This window comes from Ictidomys tridecemlineatus, chromosome 2 (assembly GCF_052094955.1).
Source record: "Ictidomys tridecemlineatus isolate mIctTri1 chromosome 2, mIctTri1.hap1, whole genome shotgun sequence".
NCBI lineage: Eukaryota > Metazoa > Chordata > Mammalia > Rodentia > Sciuridae > Ictidomys > Ictidomys tridecemlineatus.
The window spans coordinates 145453942-145469612 of record NC_135478.1 but is presented as its reverse complement, the minus strand read 5'-3'; the positions used below and the strand labels follow the sequence as shown (position 1 = coordinate 145469612).

Sequence of the window (15671 nt, the reverse complement as noted above, 5' to 3'; positions counted from 1 at the left end):
TTCCATTGCCATAAGTTAATTTTGCCTATTCTAAAACTTCATGTAAATGTACTCTTTTGCATCTGGCTTTCTTTGTTTAGTGTGTTTTTTGAGATTCATCTTTGTTGTACATATCAGTTGTTCTTTGCTTTGTAGTGCTAAGTAGGAGTCCTGTAAATGAATATTGATCCTATTGATGGACATTTGGGTAGTTTGCATTATAAATGAAGTTGCTTTGAACATTTTTGTGTCTAGGCATATATTTTTGTCTCTCAAGTAAATCTCTTGGACCAGAATTGCTGGTTAGTAAATTTAACTTTATAATAATTTGCCAGTTAATACAGTTGTTGCACAATTGTACATATCCAGCAGCAGCACATGTATATTATAGTTTCTATACATCTTTACTAGCTTTGGTGATGTATTTCTGGGTTTTGCCATTCTTGTGTTTAATAATATCTCATTGTGGCTTTAATTTGCATTTCCCTGATGACTAGTAATGTTGAATACTTTTTCATGTAATTATTGGCAATTGCTCTATCTTCTGTGAAGTTTCTGTTTGCATCTTTAACCCATTTTAAACAGTTGGTTATTTTTCTTTTCTTATTGAGTTGCAAGAGTTCCTTGCATATTCTGAATAAAATTCTGTAGTAGACCTATATATTTTGAATATTTTCCCTTAGACTATGGCTTGCTTTTTTCTTTTTTATGGTATCTTTGAAAAGCAGAAGTTTTTAGTTTTGACAGAGTCCAACCTATTCTTTGTAGTTAATGGTTTCGGTGTCCTAAGAAACCTTTATTTACCACAACCAAAGGTCATAAAGATATTTTCTTGTATATTCTTCTAGATTCTTTAATTTCTACATTTATATCCATAATCCACCTTGGAATTACTTTTTGTACATGGTAGAAAGTAAGGAATTGAGTTTGTTTTGTTTTCCTTATGATAATGTGGCTATTTAAAAATCATTCGGCAAAGCCTATTATTTTCTCCTTAAACATTTCTCTGACACCTTAGTTGAAAACCAGTTTGCCTTATAAAATGGGTCTGTTAGCTGGGCACAGTGGTGCATGCCAGTAATCCCAGCAGCAATTAAAGTTTTTGGGAGGAAGATCTTTTAAATTTATTGTGAACCACACACACACACACACACACACACATACACACACACACATCTCCATTCACTTAAGTCATCTTTATTTTCTCTAGAAATGTTTTTTATAATTTTGTCTTTTATTAGGAATAAATGTTGGAATTTTTTGCTTTTGATGCTATTGTAAAAATGTTTTATTTTCCAATTATTCATTGATAATATGTAGATAAATTGATTTTTATATGCTTAAGAGTTATTTTAATAATCACGAATGAGCTAATTTTATCAAATGCTTTTCTGTAGTTATGCTAATCATTGTGTATTTTCCTTGTAATTTATTACTGTAGTGAATTACGTTGTTTAGACTCATTTAATTCTATTGATGTTTCTATCATCTTGCCATTTATTTTGTTTTCCTATCTGCTCTTTGTTCCTTTTCTACTCTTCCCTGATTTTTAGCCTGCGAATCAGTTTTTTGGTTTTTTTAGTACGTTATTTTATTTCCTTCTTTTTTTTTTTTTTTTTTAAGCTATCTGTCTTTTAAGTCAATCAAGTGGTTTTTTTTTTCGGGGGGAAAGCATTCCTTTCTGACTTTTTACTTATATTCCTTTATTATACTATAGTCTTTTATTATACCTATTCTCCTATTTATAGTAAAAAATTATATTTGGTATACTTAAATAGTTAAAATCAGTAGATTTTACTTAGCAGAGTTAAATTTATTAAAAATACTTCCACCTGGGCTGGGGATGTGGCTCAAGCGGTAGCGCGCTCACCTGGCATGCGTGCGTCCCGGGTTCGATCCTCAGCACCACATACCAACTTTGTTGTGTCCGCCGAGAACTAAAAAATAAATATTAAAAATTCTCTCTCTCTCTCCCCTCTCTCACTCTCTCTTTAAAAAAAAAAAAATACTTCCACCTAACAGAAATAAACATTCAAATCACATATGTAATTTTAAGTTTTCTATAAGTTGCATTAAAATAGTAAAGTAAAAGTTAATTCTAGTAACATTTTAAATATAGTATATCCAGAATATCATCTCAACATATAGTCAGTTAAAATAATCATTAATGAGATATGTTGTTTAATTTCTTCAGTACTACGTCTTCAAAATCTTGTATGTGTTTTATACTTACAGTACATTTCAATATGGATCAAGCCACATTGCTTATGCTAAATATTCACATATCTGGTAACTACCATAATAGACAGTACAATGCTAAGGATTTCAAATATGTTTTCTAAATTTATAAGATTATTTTCATCTCACCTTCCACTTAGGACCATGTTATAGTTATTCCACCTCATAGTAGTAAAATAGAAAAAGGTAATAACAATGTCAAGTTTTTTAGAAAATGATTTAGAAGCAAAAATTAAAGTTGTTGGAGAAAAGACCTTCTAAACTTATTGTTATCATAAAATATTTCCCATGAAAAATTTTGAAAAGATACTTTTCACTTGAAAAATTACTTTTTCAAACATGTTTTTATTCTTTCTTCCAGACAAACTTGGTCCTACAGTGTTTGCTCCTGTTAAGATGGATCTTGTTGGAAATATCAAGGTGAGTATACTGGCTGATATCTGAGAAAACTTGCAAACATTTTTAATACTTTTGTGTTTGCTAATAATAAACCAACAAGTTACAAAGGTACTATAACCCAGGCGTGATGACACACATCTGTAATCCCAGTGGCTTGGAAGGCTGAGGCAGCCTCAACAAAAGTAAAGCACTAAGCAATTTAGTATGATCCTGTCTCTAAATAAAATACAAAATGTTTGGGGTGGGGATCTGGTCAAGGGCCCTGACTTCAATCCACAGTACCCAAAAGAAAAAAAAAAGTTACTATAGCTCTTTAACAGAGCAACTCTCTTTTCCCAGTTGGAATGCTTAGTAGGGGAATGACAATAAGCCAGTATATATACGACAAGGAAGTTTTCAAACCTGGAGCATAGATCAGTGGAGAATTACTCTTATATCAATACTGGCTCTGTGATTTTTAGATTTAAACAATGACAGTTATATTTTTTCAAAAAGTTTATTAGTGAAAATAGTTGTTAATGGTCTGATTCCCAACAGGCCCAACTTCCAGGTTCAGCTGTGGAAGCATAGCAACACAGTTGTTTCTGAGCCTCCTCCTTCCCATTAAAATGAGAGAGTTGTACACATTACTTCCAACTTTTAAAGTTTGAGTCCCTTTTAAAATGTAGATTGAATATTATCTTCTTGAGAATACAGTACCCAATACAAATCTACGGTTCTCATCACAGATTGTGTGCTCTTTGAGGAAGCAGTGTAAGGAATTTCTGTAGATATACATTTCTTTACTATAATTTGGAGGGACTAGTTGCTTGAAATCTCATTCAAACAAATGATGATTTAGTTTTATAATCAAGATGAAAATGATTTACCAAACACAGCTGTAAGGGAGGTTCTAAGGCAGGAAAAAGTATACTTCAGGAATAATACTTTAAAACTCTGGGACTGTTTAATTCCAGCATAATCCTCATAGAATCTCAAACAGAAAAACAAACAAACCCACATTGCTTTGAAAACATAAGGAAGGAGGTCTTTTATTTCTTAGAGCCTTCTTGCCAAATGTACAAATCTCAATAACTATACTGATTTGCTTGGTGACTTTAACATTATTAACTTAGATTATTTCCATTTTTTCTCCAGAAAGTAAATCAGAAGTATATAACCAACAAGGAAGAATTTACTACCCTCCAGAAGATAGTGCTACATGAAGTGGAGGCGGATGTAGCTCAGGTTAGGAACTCAGCTACTGAAGCCCTCTTGTGGCTGAAGAGGTGAGGCAGTCAGGGTTGGGGGCAGCAGATAAATCTAGCTTGATTAAAATGTTAGCACCAAAAAATTGTTGTACAAAGGATACTACTTCAGAATAAAGACTCAAACCAAAATCTATAGCTTTTATTTTTAGAAGGGCTAATGAATAGAATGCCAGGTTTTTGTGTGCATACCTCTTGATGGTGATAAATATTATAATAATATTAACAGTATATATAAGATAGGAATCTTTTAAAAAATATTTTTAGTTGTAGATGAATACAGTAATTTTGTTTATTTTTTTATGTGGTCCTGAGGATCAAACCAAGTACCTCACATTTGTGAGGTAAGCTTTCTACTGAGCCACAACCCCAGCCCGTAAGATAGAAATCTTAAAGGACAGGAAAGCCAACTCATCTCAGAGTTGTTGGTTTTCCAACTTTAGTGACATCAGAATCTCCTGGAGGGTTTGTTAGAAACACTGGACTCAGAACTAGAGTTTCTGATTCCCTAAGTCTGAGGTAGGGCCCAGAATTTGGATTTCTAATAGATCTCCAAGTGATGCCCAAATCATCAGTGCTGTGACTACACATTTTGAAGACCACTGCCTTAGGTTTTATCAGATGGGTTGAGGGGTCTAGAGCATCCTAAAGGGAAATGTCAGGGAAGAAACTCAGAAAGGATCACCATATGATTTGACCTGATTACTAAGCCCAAAATATTACTGAAGTAGAAGCTAGCATCTGCCATTTCTTTATACTCATTCTGTATAAGTGAACTTAAAAGATAATAATTATTCCTCTTTTTTCGTTTTAGAGGTCTCAAATTTTTAAAAGGGTTTTTGACAGAAGTGAAAAATGGAGAAAAGGATATTCAGACAGCCCTGAGTAAGTGATATTTACATTTTGATTAGTTGATAGGTTTTGGAATTGAGACCCCATGTAGGAAGAGACAGGGTACAGGGAAAATTTGTGTTTTTTGGGATTTGATTTCTCTTTTTTTATTTCAGTATTATTCACTATTTGATTCCTATATGTGTAATTTTTAAAAGACCCATGAGACTTAGTAACTTAGTAATCTTGGTACTTAGTAATCTAGTTCTAACTTACTAAAACTCAGTATGCCCTAGGAAGCACTGAACTGATGGAAAGCCATTCCTTAGACTTAATGGGAATCATGGGATTTGCTCTGGAGTGAGATTGAGGGCTGATTATCATCCTGCATTCCCATTTTGTAGTGGTAGAACTGAAACTGGGAGGAAGGAGACTTGATTGCAGTGACTGCAACAAGGTGTTTAATAACATTGGATAGGTAGGTTGGTGGATAGATTTATCTATCAGACCAATTTTGGAAAATGTTAGGATTTGGAAGCATCCTCACCATGTTCCTGATGGAGTGGCTGACCTCTCACCTTGGCTTATAGGTAATTCTTCCAGCATGGGCCTCTAAGCCCCATATTATCATAATGTACACAGCCAAGCACTAAATAGCTATGATTATAAATGGTGAAATGAATTAACTGATGCTTGGAGGGCTGGAGAGTCAAGTTCTGACATTTCTCAGTTTTACAGATATCTTCTACCTTCCTTTGTTAATCCTCCTCTGGGCTACAAGTCTAGGATTCTGCCCTGCTTTGATTTCCCCAGGCCATACCATCTAGAAATACTGGTGTGCCATGAAACAATCAGTGCTGATATCTCTGTAGCAGATATCTTAATCATCCCATAAATCTGTTTTTGCACAGTAGGGAACCAGAAGCATTAATGATTATAAAATACTTGCTTCAGGTCCCCAGAAAGGTCTAAAGCAAGGTCACTTTGGGATCCTTGCCTTAAAAGTGCCAAAGGTTTCTTCTACAAAGTGTCTTTACCCATTCCTGGACTACCTGCATATTTGAGTTCCCCATTTATCCCTTAAATAAAAATATCTCTTGGGATATTTTAATATCCCAAATTTCTTGCTGCTAGTCAGTGTATGGAGATAAAGGAGCCCTAAACTACCATCTATAATGTGTACATTATAACAGGTTCACATCAAAGAAGGTTTTCTTGCTTAAAATTATGTCTTTGATTTTAATATCCCAAATTTCTTGCTGCTAGTCAGTGTATGGAGATAAAGGGCCCCTAAACTACCATCTTCCTGCCCCTTCAGATACAGGCAAATAAGCTTTGTACAAACATGTTTTTTTGTAAGTACTCATACAATAGCTGTTTATACCTCATAAGCTCCTTACATATTTTTTTCCCCAAGATAATGGCTTTTCTTATTTTAAAGTCAAAGCCTTTACAAGTGGAACTGATATTTTGTCTAAAATGAGGCAAATTATCATTTTTTTTAATTCTAAAATTGATTATTGTAGTAAAAGTATTGTTAAAGACTACCAGATATAACTACTACACTAAGTTCTACATAAATATTTAATCTTCCAAATTACATTGAATAAACTGAGGTTTTTGAAAAGTAAGTAAATTTCTTTGAATTTCTAAATCTAGATCACCGGTTCACAAGCTGGTCCACAAACTGTAGAGCATCTTCATCACTTTGAAACTTACTAGAAATTCAGACCCTCAGTCTCCACTCTACTTGCTGAATCAGAAACTTCAGGGTGGGGCCTAGTAGCCATGTGTTAAGAAGTCATCCAGGATGATTCTAATGCATGCCAAAGTTTGAGACCTACTCAGCAAGACAGGCCATTGAAGTTCACCTGCCACTTGGCTACATCTTGATTATGTGGGGATTTTATTTTTTCTGCATCTGAGAGATTATTCATGAGCAGGACTTAAAGTGCTAAAGTTAGTCAAAACATCAGTCAATTTTGCCTCCTTTTCATCATAATTAGGTAGCTTTTCAATAAAACGCTGCTTAGGAAAGTTTTTGAGGTAAATGCTCATAAAACTTGTAGTCTTTGTGGCCTTAGAGATGGGAGATGATATGTCAAGGTTTTCAGTGATACAATGGAAACCTTAGTGTCTAACCTTTCTGGAAAAGTCATCTGTTCTTATTGTATTGCTGGAGTGCTGTGACCTGGAACAGTTCCCAGCACCTGAAAGGATGCCTTAGGCTTTACATAGCTTCTTTATACACTTGAATCCCCGTTGTGGTGATCAGAGTTAAACCTTTGGGTGATCTCTTGCCAACAGTTTCTCTATATCCTTAACACCCCATGCCAGTCACTAGAAATCTTTTTAAGGAAGGAGTTGAGTCCACAAGGCAGATATGTTTAATAGTCTTCCCTATGACTGAGCCTCTCCATTTGCAGATGACACACATCAAAAAGAGGTTTTGAAAAGCATCCTTGTAAGTGGAAGGAGGAAGAGTTGCTCTGGCATTTCATGCACCATTGTACTAAATGTTATGTGCTCTGCACTCTTCATTCAGCAGGACAGCATATTGCCATGTCTGTCACCTCAGAATGATTCCATAAATGTCAAGTAAAAATTAATCCAACCAATATCTCTAGCACAGAACAGGAAAAATGTTGAAAGGATGCTCAGTCATGTATTTAATGTGAAAGGCTTCCATAGACAAGGAGAACTAAACAAGAGAAAGAACTCACAATCAGATAATGAACATCAAAACGTAACTTGACTCATTATTCCAAAAATACTAAGGAACATGAATTAAGTCATGTCCTCTCCAGAACCACTCACAGCATGTGCCTGAACTGATAAGATTGGCTTAATACACATGTTTTTCTCTTGACAGTGTCTGAAGTTAACAAAAAGGCATCTCTAGACATTCGTTTTACATCTCTTCACTGATTGTTGTTTCTCCATAAAACTCATTTCACCTGAAGCTTAGTCACTGTAAAGAATTTATAGGGTACTTTTTTAGTACCACTTTTTAAAATTACAGACATTTAACAAATATCTACCACTTCACCTAGTATATTATTCATGGTACCACCTTTTGATCCCACTACTTACCTTGTTTTCAAAAGAAGATCATCTTAAATTTGGTGTTTATCATTATATAATGCTTATTTTTATGTAAGTGTTCATAAACAGTATCTAGTATTGGGCTCTGAGTTTTAAGCTCATATACATGGTGTCATGTTATACTCATTATTCCTTTATCATTCAGTACTAATTTTCAGATTTATCCACCCTATGCTTGTAGTCCTGACTCATTCATTGTTTTCTGCTCTCTGACCTTCCATTTTACGAATACACCACAGTTTTTAAAAACAAATACACTGCAGATGGACACTTAAGTTGGTTCCAGATTTTCATGATTGCAAACAATGCTATAGTTTAGATATTCCTTATATATGTTCTTGGTCATATAGCAAATTATATCTGCCCAGCATAGTGGGGTATGCTCATTACTAAGGGTGTCTGATGGGGTTGCAGGTCTGGCTTTCTGCAGACCTATAATTCATTGAGCTTTACTGGCTGAGAAACTGTGCTGCTAGAGCAGTGGTTTTCAAACTTGGCAGTATATTAGCATCATGAAAGGTACTGTAAAACAAAAATTGCTGCCAGGCATGCTGACACACACCTGTAATCCCAGCTACTTGGATGGCTGACACATGAAGATTGCAAGTTCTAGGCCAGCCTGGGCAACTAGTGAGACTGTCTCAAAAAAAATTTTTTTTAAGTCTGGGATGTAGCTCAGTGGTAGAGCACTTGCTTAGAACATGTGAGGTCCTGAGTTCAATTCCCAGTACTAAAAATAAGAAAGTACAGATTGTTCCATATATTTGGGTTGAGGTGTAATACTGCATTTCTAACAAATTCCTAGTGATGTTGAGGTTGTTGGTGTGGGGACCACATTCTGAGAACTGCTGCTCCAATATATAGTAGAATTGAAATGGCTGAACCACATAGCTAGATACTCTCATATTGATCACCAGAGTTTGTCATTACTGGCAGAGTAGTCAAGAGTTCCCATGTTCTTACTAACACTTGTCATTGTCAGACTCTTTAATTTGTGCCTGATGATTATAAAATTATAGAATATCACTAGAGTTTGTGTTCTTAGATTACTAATAAGGTTGAGCAGCCTTTCATATCTTCATTGTCAGTTTGATTTCCTCTGCAGTGAATTACCTATTCATATATTTCGACCTTTTTCTTTTAAGTTTTCTTTTCCCCATGGAAGTTTGTTATATTTTTTGGATATTGGTCTTTTCAGCTATGAGTTATGTCTTCTGGCCATCTGTGGCATTCCTTTTCTCTTTATTTATGATGTATTTTGGTATACAGAAGTTTGGGATTTTATGTAATCCAACATGTAATTGTTTTCCTTTATGATTTGCATTTTTATATCTTGTGTAAGAAATTTCCTTTCTTCCTTAAGGTCACAAGATGTTCTCTGATACTCAAAAAGTTTTGCAGCTTTGCTTTTCATCTTCCTGGAATTTGTTTTGAGAATGACATAAGATATAATTTGATAATTCCTCATCAGTAATTCAGTTGTCTTGGCATTCATCATTTATTTGATCACCCCTTCTTTCCCCATTAGTATATAATATCATCCGTGTTATACATGAGGATCTGTTCTAGACTCTGTATTCGGACACATTTTCTGTTCATTCTTGTTTTTTTTTTTTGAAAGAATTGATAAGAATTCTCACAAGGCAAATGTTCATACTGTTTTAATTGAGCAATTGGATTTGTCTATGTAGTAGTTTTAGAACCTCAGGCAGGTTTACTTCTCCAGTGCCTATCTGTTCCTACAGCCTCCTGGCATACTTGTCTGCCTGCTTTCAAACCTCTCCTACTTTTTGCCTAAGCATGGTCTAGTTTAGCACATTTGCAGAGCTGAGATGATTATTATTTCCTGGGTTCAAAATAACTCTACCCATCTGGCTTTAGTTATCTACTTCTAGGCTCCTCTTCTTAAGACTTGGATTTGTATTTCTCCTTTGACCTCCCTACAACCCTATGTAACTTTACCAGTTATAGATTTACAATAGAAAAGCACTCTCCTATGTACAATTCTTAGACAAAAGTAGTTGTCTACTCAGACTAAATAATGAAAGATTGTTCTCACTTAGAATACTAGAGATTAAAAGATAAAAGATTTAGGCATAGTTCATAAATACCTCAAAAGATATTTCTGAGTTAATGGTAAAGAAATCAGATCTTTGCTGTTTCCATGACCAGAATAAGGTGCTCTGGGAAAGGCGTCTTTAATTTTCATTATTTCTTTTCACAAAGAATAAACATTAGTTTTTTGAGAGACTTGTTTGATATTACACAAATGCCCAAGTTCTCATTGCTTTTAGATTTACGATCTTGGGCAAGATTCTGCCTTTCTTGGACTTCTGTTTTTTCTTTTGTGAAAGAAAGAGAATTGGGCAAAGGTGATTGTCGAGTCTTCCTCCTCAGGTATTTTGATTCCGTCTTTGGGGAACTGACACATCTCTAAGAATTGGGAGGAAGGTATTATTTATGTCTTTCAGAGGCCAAAAATAATCTCAAATTATAGAACATGCATTATGATAATGAAGGGAATTACAGTGAAGATTAATATATTTCATTATCTAATCTTTTAAAGGTAACCAAAATAGGTCAGGCTTAGACCTCATCTTATTTTAATGCAGCCTCATGTGACAGGGATATTTTAGCCCTAGATGCCAGCTAACTACTTTGGGCATTTTTTTAAAAATGAGTTTTAGTTCATATGTTGATTTTACATTTCAGTAGTGGTCTAAAATGTAATTGTGTTTTATGTAAATTCAAATTATGTAAAATTGAAATAAGATATACCTGACATATTAATAAAGCCTTATCCAAATTTTTAAAGTAAAAGTTGACTGGAATTGCATAATAAATAATTAATAATTATGCATAAATTAAGCCTGCATAGCTTGAGTAAACTAAAGTATATAAGCTGTGGCCACATGGCAGTACCATTTTAGCCAGTAAAACACAAATATCTGACTTCCTTTTACAGTGTCCTGTGAACTACATTGCTTTTCATTACTTAGAAACTTGTACTTGTAGTATTTGTTTTTCTATGATTTTGACATCTATTCTTGTTGAAAATATTTTATAGCCTATTATAATCTCACCTGTGCACTTATTAAATCATGGTGGTACTTGTGATAATGCTAAAACTAACACATGAAAATAAATAAGTTTAGAAAAGAGAATTTAGATATGGTAGAGTAAAACATAAAGAACAAGGTCAGACAGCCCCCATGATACACTGTACTAATAATTTTTAAATGAACATTCTATAAACTGTTGAAGAAAATAATCAGAAGTAAGATGGAGCATTAAAATAAAAATGGATACCTCCTGAGAATGAATTCATTCCTGTGGGGAAATAAGTTTTGAATTTTGCACACATCAAATTATTAAATCTTCAGGAAAACATTCTTTGTATAGAATGCAGCCATCTTGTTCCTGGGATTCTCGCTCTCTCTCTTTTATTTTTTAACTAAAATTATATTACCAGTTTTTAAGTCTCATTTTGGACAAAAACAATAGGTTGTTTTCTTTAAAGTATGAAATATTAATGACTTATTAATAGATCTCACCAGTTACTTTTGTAACTAACTTAATAATTTCATCTCACCAGTTACTTGTGTAACTAACTTAATAACTTCAAGCCATTCTTCCTATACCATTCTTGTTTGCTTGATTTTTGTTGTTGTTGGTGGTGGTGGTGGTGGTAATGGTGGTGGTGGTGAGACAGGGTCTCATTGTGCTGCCCAGGGTGGCTCAAGTGAACTTCCTTGAGTAGCTTGAACTACAGGTGCACACTACCACACCTAGCTTTTCCGTAACATTTTAAAAGGTTTCTACCTTTAGTACTGTATATCCAGGGTTTTAGAGGTAAACATTTGAAATTCCAAAATAGAATATTAGAATTAAAAAGAACCTTAGAGATCATTCTATAAAAGGGGAAGCAAATGTTTACAAAGGACAGCTAAGGGATTGAACTGTACTTAGTTTCAATATCCTTTTTCTTCCTTCCTTATTTCTTTGTAGGTATTAAACTTTTCCCACTATAATAAACTAAAAATTAAGGTATATTGATCCAGGATAAGAATGGAAGTACCTATCTTTCTTTAAAAAAAAAAAATCCATGTGAATTTAGAGAGGAAAAAGGAAAAGAAATGTGGGAGGTTGGGTGAATCTCATGATAATTAAAGGGAGATCAGTAGAATAGAGGAAAGGGACCAGAAGGAGGGAGGAGTGGAGGATTGACCAAATTATATTATTACATTGTATGCATGTATGAATATGTAACAACAAATTCTACCATTATGTACAGCTATAATACACCAATAAAATAATGTGGAAAAAAATTAAACAAATCCATGTGGGGTTTTCCCTATGTATAAAACTTTTAGGATACAAAAATGATCAGATTTTTTTCAGTTCTTAATACCAATAGTACTATGATATATCATGCATTAAAAAGCACATTATACAAATATCACATCAAATTCTAATGGAGACATTCCTTACTGAGTTGTTTTTCTCTTCAAGATAATGCATATGGTAAAACATTACGGCAACACCACGGCTGGGTAGTCCGAGGGGTTTTTGCGGTAAGTGATCTATTTACCTGCTAATGTTCATATGGTCAGAAGTAAAATATGTGTTTTTTGTGTGTGGTATTTCTGTTTGCTTTATTTTTGAGAATAATAAGAAATTTTGCTTATTTAAGTTTATAAGCCTTTGGTTTGCAGAAACATCAGCAGTAAAAAGTGTCTAGAATACCAAAGATACTTAAAAATTGGAATAAAAAAGAAAGTATGTTTTACCCTATACAATTCCAATGACCTTGTGGAGATTTGCCTTCAAAGTGGTTGCCTTTCTGGTAATCTAGTAAAAAGCTTCAGTATTCATGCAGAGAGAGGTAGATAGGATACAGCAATCGAATATTCTTACTGTTGACCTGCAATGATGCATTCAAGCTAATAGCTCCCTCTGCTGCTCAGTGTATTCAATCCTGTTAATTCTCAGATCTTGGTTGACTTACCCCCTCTTCTCTCCCCAAGTTAAATTTTATCTTTGAATTTTAACTTTAGTGTGCCAACAGGTAGGACTATACATATCTTTTTTTAATTTATTTTTTTAGTTGTAATTGAATACGATACCTTTATTTTATTTACTTATTTTAATGTGGTGCTGAGGATCGAACCCAGGGCCTCACACAGGGTAGGCAAGTGTTCAACCACTGAGCCACAACCCCAGCCCTAGACATATCTTTTTACACAGTATTTATTATGAAGATGTTATTATTCATGTGTCTGGCTTCTGTTGTCCACCTTCTTCCTTCTCAGCATTTTTAACTAGAAAGAACACAAACCTAAGAACCACAGTACCCTGGATAAACCTCTTAGCAGGAGTAGATAGCCCCTTCATGTCAATGATAATGCTTATTCTTCTTATCTGGGAGAAGGGTCAGTCTTAGTCAAATGTAGTCATGAAAAGGCAGAGTCATGTGGTCATACACTAGAAAACTTAGTAGAATGTGATATTCTGTGGAAATTTGGATGGGTGAAACATCCTTATAGATGATGTCTTTTACTGATTTAGAAGATCATTTGCCCAAGATAAGAACTGTTTAGGTCATGATTTATTCCTCCCACTTTTTAAAAAAATTCGTTTTATTAGTTGTAGATAGACACAATACCTTTGTGATGCTGAGGATTGAACCCAGTGCCTAACACTTGCTAAGCAAGCACTCCACCACTGAGCTACAACCCCAGCCCCACCCCCTCTTTCTTTGGCAAAGAAAGTAGAAAGAATGAACAGTGCAAGAAATTAAGTATTAATGGAAATGAGATATTTTTTGAAAGCATGGAGATGCTAGCTCCATTTCCTGTCCCTCACTGAAATAAATACCAGACCAGTTGCAACTTCGAACTGCCCCCACTTACCTTCAGTGCATGTTTGATAATCATAATAATAGCTACTCTGTAGCTATTGGATGCTTATTGTCTACAAGCAATGTGCCAGGTACTTTCACTTTCATGTTCATTATCTTTATTAATCCTGAGGATTAACTCCTACTGTTTTATAAATTCAGAACAATTAATTCTAATACCAAAGTGGACTGTGGGAGAGCCTATGTCTAAACCTAGGTCTGCTATCTCCAAGGCTAGTGCTCATCCCCATCACAGCCCTCTGCAGGGAAGACCATATAATTGAGAAACTCTACGGTCCTGACTCCTGAGTTCCCTTAGTGAGATGATTAAATGTTTACAAGAAACAAATGTTGGGTCTTTGGTATGTTTTTTTGTTTGTTTTGTTTCAGTATAAAAGGCAAAATTTAATCCTGAAATATTGATGATTCAAGAGATGCTGCCAATAAGAAGGCATCTATAATTGAAAATGTATCATTAGCATGAGTGCCTAAAAGTTCTTTTTAACTTATACTTTTTCAAATTTATACTCAAAAAATTTTAGAAGTCATGGAAAAATAGAAAGGGAAAATTTTAAATGTCCTATATTCCATTTTTAAGATTTTTAGGTTTTTACCTTCTTAACTTTTATTTATATAGTCTCTTAAATATTAATCTATTTCATTTATGTACTTATTTAGATAATATATTTTATTTATAATTCTATTTATATTATGTACTTATTTAGATAATATATTCTATTTATATATGTATAAATTATCATACATATGCTACATACATGTAGATATAAACACTTATATCTACATGTATGTAGCATAAGTATGATAATTTATGTGCCTTTATCTCCACTTAGTAGATTGTCATATGACTATTTTTAAATGCCATAAAAGTCTGAGAAAGGCACTATTTTTAATGACCGTGTAAGTATATGAAGTATAATAGTTTATTTGCCCAATGTTCTGTGTTAGAAACTTAAGCTACTTCTGAGTTTCTTCTTAGATGCAAAGCATTTGTTCACATATAATTTTGGCTAAAACCCTTGTTTCTTTAAAGTAAGTCCCTCAAAGAGCTTCTGTGTCTAATATCAAGATCTGCAACCACAACTTAGGATTTTGAGCATTGCCCATACACTTAATGTTGTTTTAAGTACTTAAAAGACATAGACTATATGTAATAGACTGAGAATCCAGAGACACAGAGGTGAGATAATATGCATACAGTTATAGAAGGGTTTTAAAGTTACAGGTTTGTAAGAAAATAGATTATATTGAGCATTTGGAAACAGCCTTATCAATAGAGAAATTAAATCCATAGTTTGATTACCCTTTCAGTCTACCATTATTCCTATGTCATCCCTATTTTGAAGGTTTATTGAACTTTATAACATGCTAATTAATATTGCTAAATTCATCCTAACTGATCTCAGTTGCTCAAGGAAATGTCTTTTCCATTCAAGGAATTTGATTCATTAACCAGCCTAATAGTGAACTTTTATTTTCAAACAATTAGTCTCCTAAACTAATGCCAACCCAGGCTCTGCCTCCAGCTTGTTCACTAACCAGCTATCATTTGATCTTTTTTGTTTCCTCTTCAGCCAGACAAGAAAAGTAAACTCCAGCATTAATTCTGCCTTTCCTTTTTAGAGTGCTGGTTTGTCTGGGTATAGAAGTCTAGATTAATAATCATTCTCCCTAAGAACTTGGAAGGTATTACTCTACTGCCCTCCAGCTTCCAGTGTCACTATTAGAAAATTTGATGTCATTCCTGTTCCATTATATATAAACAATTCTTTGTTCCCTCAGAGTGGTTTCAGAATCTTATCTTTGTCCTCACACCTTAAATTCTCATGATATGCTTTTTTTCTTCATCATTCATCATGCTCCGAACTTAGGATTTTTAAATCAGAAGACTCCTGTCCTTCAGTTCTGGGATATTTTCTCAGATTGTGTTTTTGTTTTTTTAAAGAGCGAGAGAA

The 15671-nt window shown here is 34.0% G+C and overlaps 1 protein-coding gene across 9 annotated transcripts in view; it reads left to right on the top strand.

The window, feature by feature from the left end:
* The window catches only part of Plekha8 (pleckstrin homology domain containing A8), a 56697-nt gene that overhangs the window by 30997 nt on the left and 10029 nt on the right, over positions 1–15671 (top strand). For 5 of the 9 annotated variants that reach the window (XR_005736552.2, XM_013355993.4, XM_078039910.1 and 2 more), the window contains exons 10-13: positions 2579–2637; positions 3754–3884; positions 4678–4748; positions 12312–12373. Coding sequence is in view for 6 of the 9 variants with exons in the window: in XM_013355993.4 (XP_013211447.2) it covers positions 2579–2637; positions 3754–3884; positions 4678–4748; positions 12312–12373 (323 nt within the window). In the remaining 3 variants the exon portion in view is untranslated. The remainder of the gene's footprint in view (positions 1–2578; positions 2638–3753; positions 3885–4677; positions 4749–12311; positions 12374–15671) is intronic. The other 4 variants (XR_013435085.1, XR_005736553.2, XM_078039908.1 and 1 more) reach the window with 3 other exon arrangements.